This window comes from Cyprinus carpio, chromosome A15 (genome assembly GCF_018340385.1).
Source record: "Cyprinus carpio isolate SPL01 chromosome A15, ASM1834038v1, whole genome shotgun sequence".
NCBI lineage: Eukaryota > Metazoa > Chordata > Actinopteri > Cypriniformes > Cyprinidae > Cyprinus > Cyprinus carpio.
This window is the reverse complement of record NC_056586.1, coordinates 16,008,838-16,030,794: the sequence shown is the minus strand read 5'-3', so window position 1 is coordinate 16,030,794 and position 21,957 is coordinate 16,008,838. Positions and strand designations below refer to the sequence as shown.

Sequence of the window (21,957 nt, the reverse complement as noted above, 5' to 3'; positions counted from 1 at the left end):
TGAATGCCAGCAAGTGAAACCATCCGCTCTGCTTTTGTTGCTGCTAAAGGTCTTTGGTCGCCATGGAGATCTGAACCACAGTACCTTTACAAAGCAGCTGCCTGCAGTGCTCTGCTAACATTGCTAGAGGTAAGACAGTTTCAGTAAGATCCAGAGCATGTCACCTTCAATAGGTATTTATTTAGTACTTCAAAACCTCATGCTGTTTGCGCAATAAAATCTCCATTTAATCTCCATTTTAAAGTATAACCTGCATTTCTTTAATGTCTGTTTATTGAAGCTCAGGCAGGATCTACAGAAGCCCATGGTCATTAGATTCTGTGCACGTCTTTAACAAAAGTGCAGCTGGAGGAATACAGACACTAAGGCCTGAAAATATTCTGACAGTAACTCTGCTCTGTATGTGCAGATGGGGTTATGAGACTCCATTCAAACCAAATACTGCAAAAGTGTGTGGCAAAAACATTTTTTTTTTGTTTTTTTTGTTACTGCACTTTATTTGGAAAAAGTTTACATTCTTGACATCACACCCACACACTGAGATTATTATGGATTTCTGTTTTCACCACAGAATAAAAAAATATTTGTGACTTTTACACCTCACAAATCTACGGTCTATTCCGATTCTACATCAAACAGTGACAAAAACTAGAAGAAGAGAACAGTTTTTATTATTATTATTTTGTTGTTGTTTTTATTGTTTTAAAATCAGCAGCCTAAACAACACTAACAAAAGTGACTTTGCCTGTGATTTTGACAAAAATACCACAGCAAAAACAACTAGACTAATAAAGATTTCAAACATTATTAAAAACAAGTAAACAGTCAGTAATAAAATAAGTACAAACAAACGATCTAACAATAACTCAAATAAATGTAACTGAACAATTTTCAGGTACAGAAATTGAAATCAAATGTAAAGTAACACTGCATAAATTTTCAAATATGGCTTAATCTTTAGTCAAGGTCAGCAGTTTTCTTTTTCTTTTGTTCTTTTATTAACATTAATGACATAGATGGCAACAGGTTTATTAGGCTGCTGCCCCTTTAAGACCGAATACACAAATCCTTTATACTGTTACACATGCATTTCCTTTCTCAACTGTTTACTTTCACTTAAGACAAAACAGACTGTGTTTATGAGGATATTTTGACGTAATTTTGTGTGCATTTGTCCACTCAAGCACAAGAAGACGGGGAAGTGTACTCAATTTAGTATTCGGACATTATATACATTGTACATGTGCATTGGATGTGTGGCAGCAGAGAGGGGCATAACCAGACCTTTGCTCTCACAGACAGTTTGATGAGAGCTGGCAGCATCACTGTATTCTAAACATTTCTGTAACCTTCACTCAGAACAAGGCCTATGGAGTGGTGGGTCAGAATGGATTATTGTACTTATCATCTGGAGATGTTTGTTTACATTCCTCTAAAGCAGGCATGTGCGTCTGATGGTTGACGTCACAGTGCCTTTTATCAGTGGGGTTCAGAACGGCAACGGCCAGACCAAGACGACAGATGTATATCCTATCTTTTCTGCTAATATATGAGCTTCTTCAGCTCTTCATAACATGTATAAACAGTTGTGGCATGCTGGCTGTGTTATATATAAGAGGAAGAATGAAGATAACTCATTGTTTACTGTAATGATGGAGCTTAGACACTTTTCCTGGCAATTAGATGATTTATGGAATGTGCATGTGCTGTTTACTAGTAATGTCAGGGGGTTTGGGTTATCATGGTGAAGATTAATCCTGTTTTCTATTTTATTATTTATTGTCTAAATCATTTATCTGTTAATGTATCTGTTGTTATTATTATAATTATTATTATCTATTTTAACTTTATCTATTATTTTAGATGTTAACTTCTTTTTATCTATTATTTATTTATGTTTTATTTTATTTTATTTATTTATTTTATTATTCATTCATTTATTATCTGGATTGTCTAAAATTAGTACATAAAATAATAAAATATTGCTTGGTTGAATCCAAATTGAAACTTCTCTTCTTCTAGTTTTTATTTTATTCTTTGTTCATTTCTTTATTAATTTCACCTTATTTATTTTTAGATTGTTTAAAAATTAAATTAAATTAAATTAAATTAAATTAAATTAAATTAAATTAAATTAAATTAAATTAAATTAAATTAAATTAAATTAAATTAAATTAAAATTATAATTATATGGCACTGCTTGGTTAAATGCAAACTGAAACTCTTTTCCCGAAATTACTCTTTCATTTTGTCAAAGCGCTGTGCAGTAAAGCAAACATTTCTGTTGCCTCTGTACAAATTTTAATTTCATTTTAGTTTAAAGAGGAAAGATTGAATGCTTTTTTCAGTTCAGGTTCAACTCACTGTGAATTAAATCTGCATGACTTTGCTGAACGATCAGCTGCCTGTGCAGGAGATTTCTCATTCATAATGTATGTGGTGGTATTGCTCTATAATTCAAGCCATTATGTAGGCTAAGATTCAATTTTAGTATTTCAGTTGAAATCAGCATTAATGGGCAGCAGCAGTGCAAAAAGATTAGTATAGAAGGCTTTCATCATATTTATATGGCCCAGTGAATGCAGGTGTGTGTTATCGCAATCACATACAAAGGAGATCTGAATCATAAAGGAGGGCCAGGGCACAAAGGAGAATGTGATACAGCTGGGCCTCTACAAAGTGATCAGACAGTTGGATTTGTGCCCTGAAGGTCATGGCTATTGAAAAACCTTTCCCCTATTTGTCATTTGGATCCTTTGTTTCCTCACTGTCCACCCAAGGCAATCAGAGGCAGTCTTTTCTTTTTCAAAGATTATTCTGAGACATTTCCTGCATAACAAAAGTACACTTTCATTGTCATTGAATCCTGAGTGGGTGTGACATTAGCGGAAAACATGTATAATATAGCTGCATTCCCAAAATACAATGTTTTTGTACATCCTGCCAGATTCCCAGAGGTCTATACCACAGATGCAGTTTTCATGTTGGAAATACATAGTACCAAAATTGTTTATCATACAAAAGGTACATAAAGGTTTAAATATGTATATACAGTTGACTTCATATTACCCTATAAGCCTACTGTATCATATTTAATAAATTTCTAAGACCTCTAAATTATCAAACTTTTCTTAAAAACCTGTAGTATACAATCTACATGCCTTTCGTCGTCTGATTGATAGTTTATACTTTTTCAGCAAGTAAAAGGCTAAAAGTCCCTTTTCAAGTTGTGGCACACATATCTTTTTGCTGTGAAATCTTAACAGATGACTTTTATGAATCAACAAATGATTAACATTTATATGGTTAGTAATATTTCAAGATAAACACTTACTGGACTGAAGCAAGGTTTACTTGATTACCCATACATCATTTTTTAGAAAAATGATCAAATATGATCCATGTATTTCACTGCGTCATATGTTTTGCCCATCACATTAAAAACTATAGCTTTGATCATAAAACTAAGCATTTGATCTTACTAAGATATATGATTGGGAGATATATAGTGACAACTGTTATTTATTTATTTATTTATTTATTTTTGCATCTATGTAAAGTAGTCTGCTGTACTGTTATAAAGATCTCATGTAACATTACAAGCTATCAAGCTATTTTCCTTATCAAGCACCAAGTTTTTTTCTTCTGACTATTAATTCATGTCAGGCTTTAAAATCAAACCGCAAAATGTATTATAATTATGGTGCATTTTCATAAATATATAAAATTAGCAAAACTGGAAATGTGATCATTTTGCACAGATGGAGCAAACACTGGGTTAAATATTGTATCAGTATTAGTCATATTAACAAAGTGACAAGTGAATTTATGCCAAAGTAGTAGAATTTAATTAGATGCACAGTCTTTGACTGCAAAAAAAAAAAAAAAAAAAAAAAAAAAAAAAAAAAAAAAAAATATATATATATATATAGCAAGTGCATATAGTAAATAGTGCATTATTTAATAAAAAAAATCCCCACAAAATACAGAATATTAGGAAAAAATATTACTGACCTAAATGTAGTATATTTAATTAATTGAAGTTACAATCAAAGTATTCAGTAACTTTTGAACGTGAAGAATTTGAGTGTAACCCCTAAAAAAGGAGCACCAGAGGGTTAAATAAATGAAGGGTTTGTTAGACAGCAATAATCCAACACCTTTACACAATCTCTCCATTTTGTAACAATCCCACACACAATACAATGTAATCCCCAATCCATATTTCCTCTGTTCTACATGAAAGCAGGAATCATGCTGGAGTGACCAGGTTAAATGTGAAAGGAAACCGATTTTGTTGCGTGTAGAAACCCAGCTCAAGTCTTAATGTCAAACAAACAAAGCTTAAAGGGTTAGTTCACCCAAATATTAAAATTATGTCATTAATGACTCACCCTCATGTCGTTCCAAACCCGTAAGACCTCCGTTCATCTTCGGAACACAGTATAAGATATTTTAGATTTAGTCCGAGAGCTTTCAGTCCCTCCATTGAGAATGTATGTACGGTATACTGTCAACGTCCAGAAAGGTAATAAAAACATCTTCAAAGTAGTTCATGTGACATCAGAGGGTCAGTTAGAATTTTTTGAAGCATCGAAAATACATTTTGGTCCAAAAATAGCAAAAACTACGACTTTATTCAGCGTTGTCTTCTCTCCCGGGTCTGTTGTGAGCGCGTTCACAACACTAGTTTAGTGATATCCGGTTCGCGAACGAATCACTCGATGTAACCGGATCTTCTTGAACCAGTTCACCAAATCGAACTGAATCGTTTGAAACGGTTCGCGTCTCCAATAAGCATTAATCCACAAATGACTTAAGCTGTTAACTTTTTTAACATGGCTGACACTCACTCTGAGTCAAAATAAACCAATATCCCGGAGTAATCCATTTACTCAAACAGTACACTGACTGAACTGCTGTGAAGAGAGAACTGAAGATGAACACCGAGCCGAGCCAGATAACGAACGAAAGATTGGATAATTTCTTGTTTGTGGGTCAGTTTCTGTCGGACGCGTCCGGTTCGAGAACCGAGGAGCTGATGATACTGCGCATGCGTGATTCAGCGTGAAGCAGACTGACACACAGCGCGTCTGAACCGAACTGGTTCTTTTGATGATTGATTCTGAACTGATTCTGTACTAATGTTATGAGCGTGGGTAAACCGAAGGCTTGAATCAAGGGCAATCATCGCCAATGAAGTCATTACGTCGAGCGCAAAAGAACTGGTGAGCAGTTTTCTTCAACCGGTTTATTGAATCAAACTGTCCGAAAGAACCGGTTCGCGGAAAAGAACCGAACTTTCCATCACTACCGGTGATCCGAAAACCTATGCAACCGGTTCTTGACTCGAGAACGAGTCAATGTTTCGTTCGTTATCTGGCTCGGCTCGGTGTTCATCTTCAGTTCTCTCTTCACAGCAGTTCAGTCAGTGTACTGTTTGAAACGCGAACCATTTCAAACGATTCAGTTCGATTTGGTGAACTGGTTCAAGAAGATCTGGTTACATCGAGTGATTCGTTCGCGAACCGGATATCACTAAACTGCAGTGCTGTGAAACGCGCTCATAACAGACACGGAAGAGAAGACAACGCTGAATAAAGTCGTAGTTTTTGCTATTTTTGGACCAAAATGTATTTTCGATGCTTCAAAAAATTCTAACGGACCCTCTGATGTCACATGTACTACTTTGAAGATGTTTTTATTACCTTTCTGGACGTGGACAGTATACCGTACATACATTCTCAATGGAGGGACAGAAAGCTCTCGGACTAAATCTAAAATATCTTATACTGTGTTCCGAAGATGAACGGAGGTCTTACGGGTTTGGAACGACATGAGGGTGAGTCATTAATAACATAATTTTAATATTTGGGTGAACTAACCCTTTAATGTCACATGTAATCCTGATGGTTTGCAGCTCTAAAAAAAACATAGCTGGCATTAATGGGACCTTTTCAGTGTCTATTCTGAAGGCATTAAGAATAAACTGAGAACAGTAGCTAAAGTGGTGCCAGCACCGACTAGGCAACACACAAAACTGGAGTTTTAATTAAAAAATCTAACCTAACAGCTGGGTTAGTCCATCTTTGACCCAAAGTTGGGTTGAAACAACCCAGCATTTTTTAGAGTGTATATAGGCTTTGTTTATTGCATTACAAGCCCCCACTCATTCAGCCATAATGCATTTAGAAAAATTTAACTCTGCTTTTATTTTTTATTATTATTTTTTTTTAAAGAAGGATCAGTTGTTTAAACACATTAGAGGGTCACATAATTTTAATATTTTGTTAATGATGGTTTTTTTAATATGTACTTTGGGTCAAATATGGACTAACCCAACCGTTGGTTTAAATTTTTACATTAATTTTTTTATATAGTGTAATATAAATATAAGGTTATTCTGTGGCTATGAACTAAATTAAAGCAATTTGCCACCTACTTCCAATCTGTCAAAACTTTTCATAACTCTAAAACTAGTAAACTACCCTATTTTTATCTTAGCAAAACTGTAAGCAATGATTGAAATAAAATTCAAAAAGGCTATTTGTATTTTTTGTGTACTTCTAACTTGTGTGCGGTTTATAGGTTTAGTGAATTACATTATGTTTTTTTTTTCTTAAAGGTGCACTCTGTACATTCTGTATTCATCCCATAATATTTATTTATTTATTTTTAACTGGTTGGTCATTAACTTGCTAAGCTGTGACTGTCATGTGTTTGTTTACCTTCAACATTTGATGTCACATCATTTGTCCTTTATTTGTGAACTGGAGCAGTTTGTTGTCACTCAATGGTGTGACCATGTACATTGTTTAGTTTGTTAATAAATTAGCTTGTTTTATTTACATGTTTATGCTCTGTTAAACAGTTTAACATTGTCGTAACGTGCTTTCTAAAAATGAAACGTATATTATCATTAGTAATAGCTGTAGCTTAGTCAACTGTGCAACACGGCTGGTCATGTGACATAAACAGCAACACCCATGAGGGGGCGACCCGCTCCATGTAAAGTTGGCTTTAGAACACCAGTATATATTGGTTTCAGCTCATTTGAGCAGGCTATATATAATTTTAATAATATTTCTAAAAATGTGCTGTTCATTTTTATGTGATAAACTTACCCAACCAGAGTTGAATTTACTTTAAATACAAGTAATCCGAGTATTTAGGCTAATCAACAACAGCTGTTAGGAAACACGATTAAAAGAGGGACAAGTCCGATTTATTACTGCATCAGCCGAAAAGTATTGCAGATGAATAATATCTTCTGGAGAGGGCGTTCCTTCTCTATAACAGGGGTGATTCACGGGCTCGAGCCAGTGTGTGTGATGCGACTCCACACAGAAAACTATCTGACAATCATTCATTACAAAAGCTGCTCTGTGGCAGACCACTGAATTGAGCACAAAAATGCCACAAGACTGCATGAGTCTGACAAGCGGATGCAGGTGAAGTGTTGACTGCGAAAGACAATCTACTGCATAATCTGACGGAGCACAACGAGAGGCAGCGATGGGCGCTTCATTTTGAACTATGGCAGCAACACACCACATTATTCTGACATACATATTGATTATGGGAAAACGTGCCATATTGTAGAACAGCGACGAATTACTGGACATGAGGATAACCATCCAGCCTCAAAACTTTGAAGTTTATTTAGTCGCTACCCGAGGGTGCATTCATTTTTAGGCTGCTACCTGTGCCAAACTGACTCGCTTATGTCATTTGGTAGGGTTTTTAAACCAACATAGGAAGCTTTTGGAGGTAGGCTATTTGTTTGTGCAGGTTTCTCAACTGCAGTCTTAGAAGCCGTTCAAATGCTGGAATGGATTGGTGCTGCTTGTTTTATGGGTTTAATTGCCATACTCTGGCCAGTGGTGAAGTGTTTTGGAGTGGAGAGTCACTCCACGCTGCTAATTCCACGGCGCGAGCGCAAAAGATCCACGGAGAGATGCGACTCGAATCCAGAGGGACAAGGTGAATCAGACGCGCTTGCCTTGATATGCAAACCCTCTGCACTGGCAAACTACCTTCTCAAACATTGCATGAGTTTTTGCAAGTCTCTGTCGATACCAAAATGGAACTGGCGAATGAGTTCGTCTTTACAAACTGTTTTCGGCGCTTTGTGGCCGTTTGACTGTCCTGTGCATTTCATCCGAGATCACTTGCAGTTGAGTGATGATGGGCTCGTGGCGTTGGACTGGGCTGTTGTTGGTGCAGCACATCACAAGAGGCGCAGGACGTCCAGTAATTCCACAAGTCCAGTTCTGCTCATCATTCCCAACTCTTTTGGGAAAATCACCAGGAATGTGCTAAAGGTACTTGTCTTTTTTTTTTTTTTTTTTTTTTTAAATGTCCCCCTTTTAGGCGTAAAGAGCTCGGTGCACTGTAAACTGTAAATACCATAAAGTTTATATTGATAACAGGCTTTGTAACATTTTCTGCGAGTATCGCAACACACAAAAGCTTAGTAATAAAAATAATGCAATTTTATCAATTCAATCTATTTTATTTTGTCTATTTATGTCATCCATCCAGCCATTCATCCATACACACGTGTTCTCTTTGACCCATATACAGAAGATCAAAAGAACCAGTTATTATCTTTTACCTTTGGTCTTTTTACACATGATAGATGAATACATATAGACGCATAGATGGATATTGATATAATGTTTAAATAAGCATCCCCTCGGAGTCGGACCCATATTCAAAAGATCAAAAGGACTGGTTATGACCTTTTAACCTTTGGCATTTCAGTCTTAGGCTGCTTACCAAATTCATGACTCAAATTTGGCTGAAACATTTATTTTATATTTTCACTATTATAGTGTATTGTCAAGCTGAAGAACCTTTTGGTGTAATTTTCATTTAAAACACTACATCGCTATCAAAATGTTTACAGCAGTTTCCTAAACACCTGTATAGAGATTTTCTGTTGTGGTATCAAGTTGTTTGCCAATCCAGATGTTCAAAATGAGCAGCTTTAGATTTAAGGAGTCAAAATAAAGTCTGTGGCTAACAGTAATTGTGCACACACACACACACACACACACACAAACACAAAAGGTGTTTTTCAGTCTGGTCCAGATATTGTGCATGTACACGTGATGTCTCTATAAAAATGAGACTGGCTCACATGTGAAACCGTTTTATTGTCCACATATATCGTCTAGGATAAATGGGGTTATATGGGGTTGAGTTATATTTAATAGACATGACAAACATTGTTACTGTACTGAAAAAGTTCAATAAATGTGCTTTGAATGAGGCTGCATTATGCATAGTCTGAATTTAAAACTGAAGCAATTAACAGAAAACAATACATTACAATCAAATTTACAGGTATTAATCCTCATGAGCAAGTAGCGAATTAATATTGAGGATACAGTATGAAACTGGGGTACAGTATAGGTGAAGTCAATCTATTCTGTTTGACTGTTGTGCATTAAAAAAAGAAAATGCTGCATGACTTTTTCATTATTTCAATTATAGCATGCATGATAAAGCCCCTCTCTGACTCTTGCAGCAGAGTCAGAAGTGAGTCATTCCTCCTCACCCAATTTGGAGCTCACTCCATAATCCAGACCTAAAGCTCCAGGCATCTTTAAGTAAAGTCATTAGCTTTCACACTCCATCATAGATGATTCCCAGAGAAATGTACTCTGTGCTCACCGGAACTTTGTTAGCTGTGCATTGTGGAGAATATAATTAGTGTGTCAGCAGGCTCCTCTGCTGGTTCTTTTTGTGCGGGGCATGACTGAGAGCACTGATGGTGAATGTATCTTTGTAGACAGATGACATATAAGATGCAATTGTTGTAAGTCAAATGCCAAGTAGTGAGATATTTGCTCTACCACGGTTTTCTTTTTTCTTTTTTGTGGAAAAACTATTTGTGACACAGGGCTATGATTAGACTGACTAAAAATTTGTAGAGACCCAACTTCTTTTTTTTTTTTTTTTTTTTTTTTTATAGCACAATGAAGTAATGCATATGGTTCCCTTTCAGTTTTATAGGTTTGGCAGGGTCTGTTTCAAGGCCTGTATGTATGTTCAAATAGACACATTTTAAGGTGTTAGTTGGGGTTGAGTTCTACTGTAGTCCACTCCAGTTTCCTTGTGTTTCAGATGAATGTTATTTACAAGGTGATCACTGCATGCTAGGCGAGAGGCTGCACCAAATTTGCACATCGCAAAGCAACACTGTGCTGCAGTAAGAGCTAGTGTGTTTCCTGGCTGTTGAGGTCATTGACGTAAGTAAGGGATTTGAAAATACTGTGGTGAGAGGCAGATCCTGTTTCTACATGAAGTCATATTCATTTGCATCTTGGAACAATTAGACATTTTTCATCACGAATAGAGTAGAAGAATTACTGTGCTTTTTCATATTAGTTTTTTAGTCTTTTTATTATTGTACCCCTAATAAGAGCATATTAGGATGACAGAAAATAATAGAGTGAATAGGAATAAGATGGGCATGTGTTTCAAGCCAGATTTTAAACCTTATTTATCATATGAGCACCACAACTCACCACAAGTAATAATTTACTAACAGTATTAAATGTAATCTTTAGCAAATCTCAGAATATTTATTTTTCATAACTGTACATTGTGATTTAATTTATAAATCTCTAATTTTTAAAAATATCTAGTTTTTTTTTAAGGTATACAATTTTATCTTCAGTCAATACTTCAGCTACACTTCATTGTACTTCTATGTATTAATTATTCAAATTCATCTTATATTTTCCCTGATCTCACTTTAAGGTTATAGGAAATTGTGATATTTTGCACTCTGTTGGATTGTTTATTTATAAGGATTCTTCAGACTTGTGAAGCTTGTGGAATTTGGCAGCGGTGTTGCTGGTTCTTCCATCAAGGAACAGAATGTAGCACAACCCTGATGTTAACACAATTCAGTGACAAAGAAAACTACTGACCACATTATGGTAGCAAAATATACAATTACGTATGTATATGTGTGTGTGTGTGTGTGTGTGTGTGTGTGTGTGTGTGTGTGTATATATATATATATATATATATATATATATATATATATATATATATATATATATATATATTTATTTATTTATTTATTTATTTTTAACAAAGTTTTATGGCTGCATCCTGCTTCAAAATGAACTGAAATGTGTATATGTTAAAATATTTATTTTTACATTAACCCAAGACTGCTTATTACAGGTGTGGATGAGATTCAAGCAAAACATCTCTGTTTATATGCACAAGTATGACCCCTGTGTGCTGTATCTGGCATGTGACGGTTTCTGTTTTTTCTCCTCAGCTCTGTGAGGCAGCTCTGAGTCACGGTTACCTCCCTGTGATCTTCAACCGCCGGAGTCAAAACGGGACGCCACTGTGTACTGTGAAGCTGCAGCAGTTTGGTGACCCGACTGACCTGAGGGAAGCGGTGCGCTACATTCGGTACCGACAGCCAGCAGGCCAGATCTATGCCGTGAGTGAGAGCACCGGTTCAGGACTCTTGCTGTCCTATTTGGGGGAGTGCGGCTCCTCCAGCTATGTGACTGCTGCAGCCTGCCTGTCTCCTGTTTTTCGCTGCCAGAGCTGGTTTGAAAGTGGCCCGACCTGGCTGTTCCACTGGGCTCTCCTGCTTTACCAAAAAATCTGCCTCAGCAGGTAGGGTTATAGGAAGGATTCTGTTTTTCTCACTTTTCATTTGTTTATGTTTTTGTGTTTTTGTATATTTATTATTGGTGTATACAGATGGATGATGAAACATTTCAGTTTTGTCAAGATAAATGTTAAAGGCTCAAGTAGGATTTTAGAAAGTTATGTCATCTACTTTTTTAAGGCCCTGATATACTCACGGTGAGGTTCTGTTTCGATCTTCATTTAAGGTTAAAAAAAAGAAGCTTGAAATAACTGGTGGGTATTCCTAAAAGCAGGTTATGTGACATACCCGGGTATGTTTGAGGATAAGCGTGCGAATAACCTCAGCTTTCGGTTCCAAAATCGGAGGACTGAAAATTCTAATATGGTTATTATTTATTTTATTGGCATATACTGTATAAGTTATCTGTATAAATTATAAAACACTATGACAAGGTAATGTTTAATTTATTATATTATATTTATTTATTACATTTTATATTATCATCTCACACATGGATCGGCATTTTCTATAAATTTCTATAAATTCTTAATCAAAATGCATATCTGATATGTCTTAATGGAACGACATGAGGGTGAGTAAATGATGATAGAATTTTCATTATTGGGTGAACTATCCCTTTAAGAGAGCATCTGATCAGATATGTTTGCTTGAGCTCTACAATTCAGCACTCCAGTCAAGTCCTATTTATTTATATCACACTTAATACAATATATTGCTTTAAAACAAGCAGCTTTACAGTATTAACATTTAAAAAAAAACAGTGCAGAAGAGCCACAGGGCACACCTATCTATTATACAGTCACCATGGACTAGAGGTGGTTTAGAAGTGTTTAACAGCTGGGGCAAACTTTCCCAGAAAGTTCAAAGTTTGCAAGCTGTTTTGAATTCCTGGGGGAAAAAAAGATTAGACTTAAAGTTGTGTTTGTCATTTTCATAAGGATTGGTCACAATCAGGTGTTTCTGAAATCAACTCAGGGTGATCCAAATTAAAATAAAATACTGTTGCCATAGCAACTAGCGATGCGTATCCAGTGCTATTGATTTCTGCGATCTGTCTAAACAGGTTGCCTGCTTAGTTGTAACTTGAATCAATGATGATAACAAAATGCTTCCGTTGCTGCTCTTCTCTATAATGATTATACTCGATATTGTGTTAAATCCCATCTGCAGGTATAAAACGGTGCTCGGGGAGCTTGTCCACACAGACAACTTATTCTCCAGCTGCTCTTTGAAGGCAATGGAGGAGGCACTGTTCTGTCATTCAGGTTTAAAAGGGACGACGACGGAGGGAGCAGGTAGCTGGGAGGTGTATTGGGAACATAACGACCCACTGAGGGACATAGATGAAGTGGCCATTCCTGTGCTGTGTGTGTGCAGCCAGGACGACCCCATCCGTGGGGACCCTCATGCCACGCTTCCGTTAGAGCTTTTTGAGAGCAACCCACATTTCTTCCTGCTTTTGACTAACCACGGAGGCCACTGCGGCTTCTCCACATCAGACGAGGGCCCGATTGTCTGGAGCCACCAGGCTGTACTGGAGTTCTTTCGGGCCACCACCGATTTCTTTGCTGCGGAGGAGCGCGCCAAACTGGCAGCCCGACGGAGGGGTCTAAGTGGTGCTGGCAAGACTTTCCGCCATCGCAGCGTCAGCACATGCAAAAGACTGCCCGTCTGCACGCATAACATTCACACCATTTACAACTGGCAGAGGTCCTACACCAGATGATGCTGTGCTCAGAGGGTCCCCAATTTCTTTGGAATTATGGAGAGACTGAAATAGCAAAGAACACTGCCAGAAAAGGTTAAATTAGAAAGCATTGTCTGACCTGTAGTTTGTTGCAGCCAAGAAACCAGCAGTCGAGTCAAAATATCTGTTTACATTTAGGACTATTCAGAATTTGGACTACCACTGTCAACAGACGGACAGTGCCTGTCTTTGAGGATGTTAAAACGCTAGATTTTCTGTCACAAAAATAAATAAAACAAATTTAAAAGCTGAAGTAGAACATTAGAAAGGTAAAGTTACTGAATCATGGTTTCAAAATTACATATTCAGTGGCAAAAAAAACTTTTTGATCAGTATTTTTGGTATAAAAAATCATTTTTTTGTCTTTTTTGGTTTTAGATAATAAGACTTAGACATGTCAAATTTCTTACCAGACTGGCAGTTTTTGGCTAATTTTTTTTTATTATTTATGGTTAAAACAAGAAAATAACAGTTTGCTAGTTTAGTAAGAAAACTAAAAACAATTTGATTTAGATAACTTGAAATAAATTTCCTAGTCCACTGGAATTTTTATTTTTGTAAGATTTGTGGTTAAAACAACAGTTTGCCCGTGGAAAAAAGTAAAAAAAAAGAAAAAAACATAGTTCAAGATATATTTTCTGAAAACAAGTTTAGATTTTTTATGATAAAAATTCTGATTTTTATATACATACATACATATACATATATATAAAGTAAAACAAAGAAAAAAACATAGTTCAAGATACTGTCAAATGATTAATCATGATTAATCACATCCAAAATAAAAAGTTTTGTTTACATAATATATGTGTGCAATACTGTGTATATTTAATATGCATATATAAATACACACACATGCATGTATATATTTAAGAAGAATATGTTATGTTTATATATTAAATATATTTTTATATATATATAAAAATATAAGAATATAAATATATAAATTTATATACATGTAAATATTTTCTAAATATATAATTTATGTGTGTGTATTTATATATACATAATAAATATACCCTGTACACATACATATATTATGTAAACAAAACTTTTATTTTGGATGTGATTAATCGTGATTAATCATTTGACAGCCCTAAAAAATATATATATATATATATATATATATATATATATTTATATATATATATGTGTGTGTGTGTGTGTGATTTTTTATGATAAAAATTCTGATTTTTATATACATACATACATTTACATTTTTTTGAATAGCCTTAAAGTTTAGTTTGTCTTTCTCAAAGAGACTGGTCCAAATGCTTGTTCTGCACCTCATGAATGTTTTATTATACTTCATTCCAAAATTTAGAGAATATTAAAACAGCTAGTGGCTACATAGTGGCCTCTCCTTTTGATACTTTTTGCCCCATCTGCTTTAGTACATTCTCTGCATATGATAATGAAAAGTGACATTCTGTAATTTTCTCTGTGCAGTACTGTTTTACTCAGAGATTGCTAGTTTATTTAGACTCGTCTCGGCCATAAGAGGAGCCTGTAAAGAGTCAGTCAGCACTGCTGGGGTTTCACATGACGTCATTTTGAGGTTTCAGGGAAAGCTTGTCTCCCATTGACATGGGTGGAGCTCCAACACTGATTTATTTCCCCCCCGTTTTTCTTTTCTGCCTTTTCTATCTCCATCTCAAAAATGTGTAATGTCTTTCTGGTGTCAAAGTGATTTGTTTGTGTGTTAAATTATCTGTGAACACAGTTGTTTTAATTAAAGGGTTTCGGCTGAACACATTCATGTATGCGAGTCAGGTTTTGTTAGTAAACGGGGTGTCAGAATTATAGGTTATGCAAAAGACTGCATGAAACTGAAATGGGGATTCATTTACTCCCACAACTGTTCCTGAGGGCAGATTTATAAAAAAAGACAACAAAACTGAAGCATTTATTAGCATGTGCATTTACTGTAGTCACAAAACTCCATGCTATCTGATCACACAGTTCATTGGATGCATGATCACACTTTTACTGGGCAGCCCCAAATATAGCTTCAGCCTGAAGCCTGAGCTCAGAGAGAGGAGGTATGATTAGAAGAGACAGTCTCTGCAGACTCCGGCTCCGACGCTCACGCTGACGGTTAGCACTACGTCAAGCTATATGCGGTTTGAAATGGTCTCTTCCACTAGCTTTTCTCTTCATAATAAACCTATACACCAAATCATGTCAATATTCCAGTCAGTATCATTCTGGAATTTTTTTTTAATATACAGTCTTGGCATATGTTCTGTAATGAATGTTTATGATAGTACTATGACTCTATGGGCATCTACAGAACCGTTCAAATGTTTGGGGTTGGAATTTTTTTTTTCTCACCCAGACTGCATTTATCTGCATCTATTCTGCAAAATACAGTAAAAACTGTAATGTGAAATATTACCATTTATATTTTAATATATTTAAAATGGAATTTATTCCTGTGATGGCTGAATTTTCAGCAGTCATTATTGCAGCTTTAAGTGTCACATGATTCTTCATTAACCATTCTAATGTGCTGATTGGGTTCTCAAGAAACATTTCCTGTTGTTATCATTGTTGAAATTAGTTGTGGTGTTTCATACTTCTGTTGAAACCATGATACATGTGTCCCAGGATTGTTTGATGAATAGGAAGTTCAAAAGGACAGCAGTTATTTGAAAAATAAATCATAAAAGGCTTTACAGTCACTGCTGAATAAAAGTATACATTTCTTAAACTTACTGAACCTAAACCGTTTAACAGTAGTGTATCTTCATTTCCCTTGAGATGTCCAAAAACTGCCCTTTACATTTAACACTATAATTTGATTTCTTTTGAATTGCCCTTTTGTGTTTCTAAACATTTGTTTTGATAATCGATAATCTATGCCTTAATCAGTTTTAATAATCGTTAAGGTTAATAACATAAGAGCCTAATATGACTTGATTGCTTACCTTGTTTACCATTGCCACCACAATCCGAACAGTCAACTTCAAACAGTAAATTGAATATTTTGTTATATTTAGTATCAAACAACTTTTATTATAGATATAGCAAGAATGTTTGCTGAAGTAATAGTCAATATCTGTTGCTGCTCTTGACAACTACTTGCGCATTGATAAATTCAAGCATTTTCACAGAAGTGCCTTATGGTGCCATCTAGTGGGTAATAGTTGAAAACAGGGCAGTAACCACTATTTATTTCGATTAATGTTCCCCCAATATGGGTGTTCATTGGTAGGTTCTTAAAACTATTACAATTGGACTTTTTACAGTCCTGTCCATATTTTGTCACAGAAAGTATGAATAATATGCATAGGCTACCTAACTGTTTATGGCCTCTCGTTGTGAGCAGGGGCATTATTATGTTATGTAATTTTGTGGGTCTTGCCTCAGTGACAAGTTAAGTGTTAGCAAGTGTTTGGTACTATAATTTATTACAATGTAAAAAGATTGTATAGCTGTACACTTGATTTTATGTACTTTTTATTAGTGATGTGTGAAGCCGAGACCTGTAAATTAGAGTGGATTATCTAAACACTTTTGGCCATATAGTGTGTCACAGTGTTATTTTAATATTATTTATATACTTTTATATTATTTATATTTTCAGTTTTCATTGTAATTATAGTTTAAGTTTAGTAATTTTAGTAATTGTTTTGTCATTCCTACAGGTTTTAAATATTTCTGTTTAGTTTTAAATTTATTTCACCTAAATTATTTCAGATAGTTGCCAAGTTTATTACGTTTTATATTTTATTTCTGATTTATTTCAATGAATGAAAACTATTTTTTTTGTCGTTTTAGTTAACAACAACATATATGTCAATAAATGAACTAGCAGTATTTTTGAGGTAATCAACAAATTAGATGAAATGATCTTAAAGTAATAAGTGAATATGATATTTTTATTGACATTTTTTTTTCCAGTGATTTTTGCAGTTTTATCCACAATTCACATGCAATATAATTCTACAGGCTTATCCTATACATTTTTTTTTTGTTTGTTTGTTTTTTGTGTAATTGGTAATGTCTGAAGATCTTGATGTTCCATGCGTACTTGTGCACAATGCTTCACAAGTGTGTCCCAGCAGCAGATGGCAGTATGGAAAAGCCCGAGACTATGGAAAAGCAGTGCAGGCATGAGTGACAGTTACCGTGACGCAGAGCTCACTCGTTTTGGCTCGGAAAGCAAGTTTATATTTAGCACCTATTTTTAACCTGAAACATGACACAGGTAGCCTAAATAATTCCGCTTCGAAATTCATACAATGCTTTTGTCCTGGCGTGCATAAAAGAATGGGGTTTCACAGAACGTGTTAATAGTTCAGCAAAGTTCTCCAACAGCAGTACAGTGAATGCATTACAAGGGTGAATTGAATTAGCAGCGCGGTAGGGATGCACATCATTAGTGGGTCATCAGTGGGCAATGTTGAGCCGTCATTGGGTGATGTAAGAAAGGCCAAATCTGCACACCTTGTTCCGCATTAATGAAATGCATTGAATACCTCTTGTTTTTGGATAGATTTATTCCAGGTGAGCTTAAAGTAGAAGGTTGAAACAAAGACCACATGCTTCCGGCTGATGTTTTGTTTGTTTTCTTGATGTATTCTCTGGACTCCGCAGGAGTACAGCACCTGTGTTATTTGACCTGCCCTTTGTTGCTGCAACCCAGGTGTGACCATTTCCCAACTCAAGCAGCAAATATTTGCAGAAGCCTTCGGCAAATTCTTCGCATGTGCATGACGCAGATGTACTAGGTGGGGTGAACTCTCACTCTCTAACACGTATTGTGTATCTTTCTTGCTCTATTTTTTTTCTTTCTCTCTCTTCCCATACCTAAATCTGCTTTAATCTTTCAATATCTTTGGCTGTGACTTGGAGAAGAGCTGGTTAACGCCTGTCCCCTGGGCAGAGACATGAGGAGGATTGATGGCAGGAGATCTAATGTAGGGTGACAGGTTGCCTGGCTTGTCTGAAGGGGGCCAGATCAGGACCTCACATTCTTGCAACTTTGATTTAGCCGTGGTTCGCATTCTTTGCAATCTTTATGGCTGGTTGAGGAGGAAGAAGGAGAAGCTGGCCACATTTGCCGGTGGCTATGTGGTGGTATTGCCCACTCTGGTGGAGACTTGCATCAGGTTTTTTTTTTTCCATTGTGCAACTTCACGCCTGTGTAGCATGATCTGCAAGCACTTGACTGCTGACTGTCATCAGATATACGAGGCACAGGCCAAAAGAGAAGGGACGTTAGTTTCCACTGTTACAGTCAAGGGTTGTTCAAAAGAGATAGGATTAAACAACTAAAGTATTAACACATCAAATTTGAATGGTGTCTTAGTATATATGACTATTGTAAGCTTTTTAATGAAGGAGGAAATAATTTTCTATTTCCTTCATCGCGTGATTGAACAACACTGCAAATAGGGAACACATTGCACATGGTTATTTAATGCACTTTACATAATCAGAAAATCAAACAAAATTTCAGCCTTCTTTTTACGGCTCACTGGAATAATTAACTCTGTTCGGTCACCGCCTTCATCTGGTGCTTCACGTGGACTTGCGCTCTCGTGCTTCTCTCAAAGTTATGAACAAATGTTCAAAGTTATTTGATCTGTAATAACTTTCTCTAAAAAGTTAGTTATACATTGTATAATGTAAGCAGCATAATTTGCATTACCTCTGTACATTATCAGTGAGTCAGTGAGTGTAAGTCATGTTTTTGTATGGAAGGTATTACACTGTGTTAATGCACACTGCCAATTATAGTGCTGTCCTCTTTTTAGATGCGGACCTGAAGCACTCACATGCCTGGCTCCGTAATTAATCTGTCTGATTTATTGGAAACACGCAGGGACTGCGCAGCTCCTGGCTCCTGTCCTTGGGATGTCAGCCTCTGGCTGTAGAGGATATGGGGGAGGGTGGCCGGGTACCCTGGATACATCAGACATCTGTGTCTTCTGTCCGCAGGGCAGCACCTTTCCGCTTCTCTTACTCATAACAAAGCAATGAAGTGGGCTGGGGTGGGCCGGGCCCCTCACTCGCATGGCCATTGGGGCATTAGACCTGGAAAAGTACAGCACTTTTCCCCCAGCTTATTAGATGCTGTGTTTCATTACCTCCACATGAAATGGCCTTGGCTGGTTGTCTCACAGCCCCATTCCTGTCTCTCTCATATCTTATGAAAAATCCTCCAGAAAAAAAGCTCTGCTTTTGGCACAGAGGTTAGAAGATGCCCTTGCAATTATTTATTAATTTATTTGTTTGTTTATTATAGCATGTTATATTAGCCTATAATGTCCTTTAAAAGAAGAGGGCAACTGCAAGGTCAAACATGTTATGAATTATAGAGAGGGCGTCAGCTGAGGCTTAAATCCATCCATAGGAACTCAAAGTAAAAAAAAAATCTTTAGAAAAGCTGAAGCTTGACTAGCTGTGCTAGATATGTCAAAAATGTGGGTTGCCTGAGATGTATGGAGTACTTGTGCCACTTTAAAATTAAGGAATCAATTATCTATGCATTAATTCAGAAAAAAAAATGTAAATAAATAAACTGACAAACAAAACATTCAAAAATGCTGATTTAATTCATGTTTAAAAATGTAGTTATTGTAACAAATAAAATATTGGATTAATAAATCACTTTACAAATAGAAAAATAAATATACATTTAATGTTTTAATTATTTTAAATTAAATGTGTATTTATTTGAAGTAGCTTTGAAACATTTAAAAAAAGTTGTTAATAAAATAATACATTAAATGATTTTTTTAAAGAGTTGTAAATATGTCTAAGTAAGTTAATTATTGAAAGTAATTGCTTATGTTCATTTTTATTTTTGAATCAATATGCTAATATAAGTTATTATTTCATTTTATTTGTGGCCCTCCTGGCCCTCTGTAGAAATTAACCTCATCAGATTGCTCTCTAAAAATAACCAATGGAGAATTGACCTTTGACCCACTGTATAATTCACACACTGCTTACAAGAAAAAACAAGCATTAGTGGATCCCTTTATCTACATACTGTCTAGAAACAGTACTTCCACCCATGTCCATATGGGTGTGACGTAAACTTTTGATGAAAAAATCTAAGCCATTTTTTTTTTTCATAAAATTAGTTCCATTCGTACAAACACAAGTGCTTTTCATTCCTCAATTCCCTACAGTCTTTATTTGCTGGGCCATATGTGTTCATGTCAAATTCAGCATTCATCTTTGAAGGGCCTGTACTGATATCCGAACTAAACAAGTCCAAATGACATGTGCAATCCTGACCACAGTGTTATAGATGAAACCAGTACGTATAATGTGTTTCAACAAACTCACATGATGTGACTCAGCAAATATTTCACGCTTGACATAAATGGAAAGAACAGGATGTGACAATTCAAATTAGACCTGCACATCAGCATATCTGTGAGAAATTATTCACATTCCTCCACAAATGGAAAATTCCCACAGCATCCAGGAAGCGGTTCTCTCGCTCACCACACTTACAACAGAGGTGCACTGCAGCAGATATTACAGGTTACTGCTATGAAGATTAAAAGGATTGCCCTGGATATGAATGAGAGCTGCTCTGTCACGAGGTCAACAGGGCACATGGGAATTCTCAGGTGTCTTTGCTGTTTTCAGGGTGAGGTATGGTGGGGTGGTGCAGTGTCACCGTTCGGCGATGTGGCACTTCCTTCCCAGCCTGCCAGGTTATGTAAATGTGCAGTGCTGAGCAGAGCACTGTGCTAAAGTTGGAACACCGGGCTCTATTTGTGGAAAATCAGCTGGGCGAACTGCTGGATCTGTGTCAGACTATAAGATTGGCGTATAGCTGCTTTTTTAGACAGGTGCTCGTGTGTATTAGGGACAGGCTGAGCTCTTTACCCTTCTGGGAGAGACGCCTTACTAGAATATAGGCTTGAATATATGTGCGCACAACAAACAGTGTTGTCGGTTGACACAATCGCTTGTGACACATTTCCAAGGTCATCTAGGATCTAAGAGTCAGTCGTAAGTGATTTTTGTTTGCTCATATTAAATAACGATGATTATTAAGGACAGAATTTTGGGAATTCAAAAGAAAAAAACTATATTGTGCACAGCATGACATGGGTGACCTAGTGGGCAAAGGCTGCTGGGAAGTGAATGTGGGTCACGCACACCCAAATCACTGTCACATGCTTAACTAACTCATATCACACCTCCAGCCATCAGGGCCATTACATAACCTGCTGTTGATTCCATGGTACTCTCAAAAACACTGTGCTGGTTCATTAATTGCCAGCATTGCAGTGATGCAACAACTCCAAGTTATAAAATGACCTTAGCATTTCGGAGCTGGACTCTAATTTCGAAACGCATTCATTTATACTGTAAAATTTTATTCAGGGTAGATCAGTCGCTAAACTCGATGGATTAGTGATGCAATGGCGCACTTTAACTTCATCTGGCTTGGCACGTCAAGTTCAACTCCTCTCTTGCAAGGCTGCACCTCGGTTTCCACGGCGTGTTGTCAGATTTTGTATTGGTTACAATCCTTTTGTTGTCTGGGTTGTCTTGATTAGTGAACATTAAG

The 21,957-nt window shown here is 36.2% G+C and overlaps 1 protein-coding gene across 4 annotated transcripts in view; it reads left to right on the top strand.

Moving 5' to 3' along the window:
• Window positions 1–14,058, top strand: part of LOC109071148 (protein ABHD15) — a 29,763-nt gene extending 15,705 nt beyond the window's left edge. For 3 of the 4 annotated variants that reach the window (XM_042771218.1, XM_042771217.1, XM_042771219.1), the window contains exons 6-7: window positions 11,309–11,661; window positions 12,830–14,053. In XM_042771218.1, coding sequence (XP_042627152.1) covers window positions 11,309–11,661; window positions 12,830–13,385 — 909 coding nt within the window. In that variant the 3' untranslated portion in view covers window positions 13,386–14,053. Of the gene's footprint in view, window positions 1–7,029; window positions 8,325–11,308; window positions 11,662–12,829 lie in introns of those variants that run through there. The other variant, XM_019087618.2, reaches the window with a different exon arrangement.
• Window positions 14,059–21,957: the final 7,899 nt, after the last annotated feature.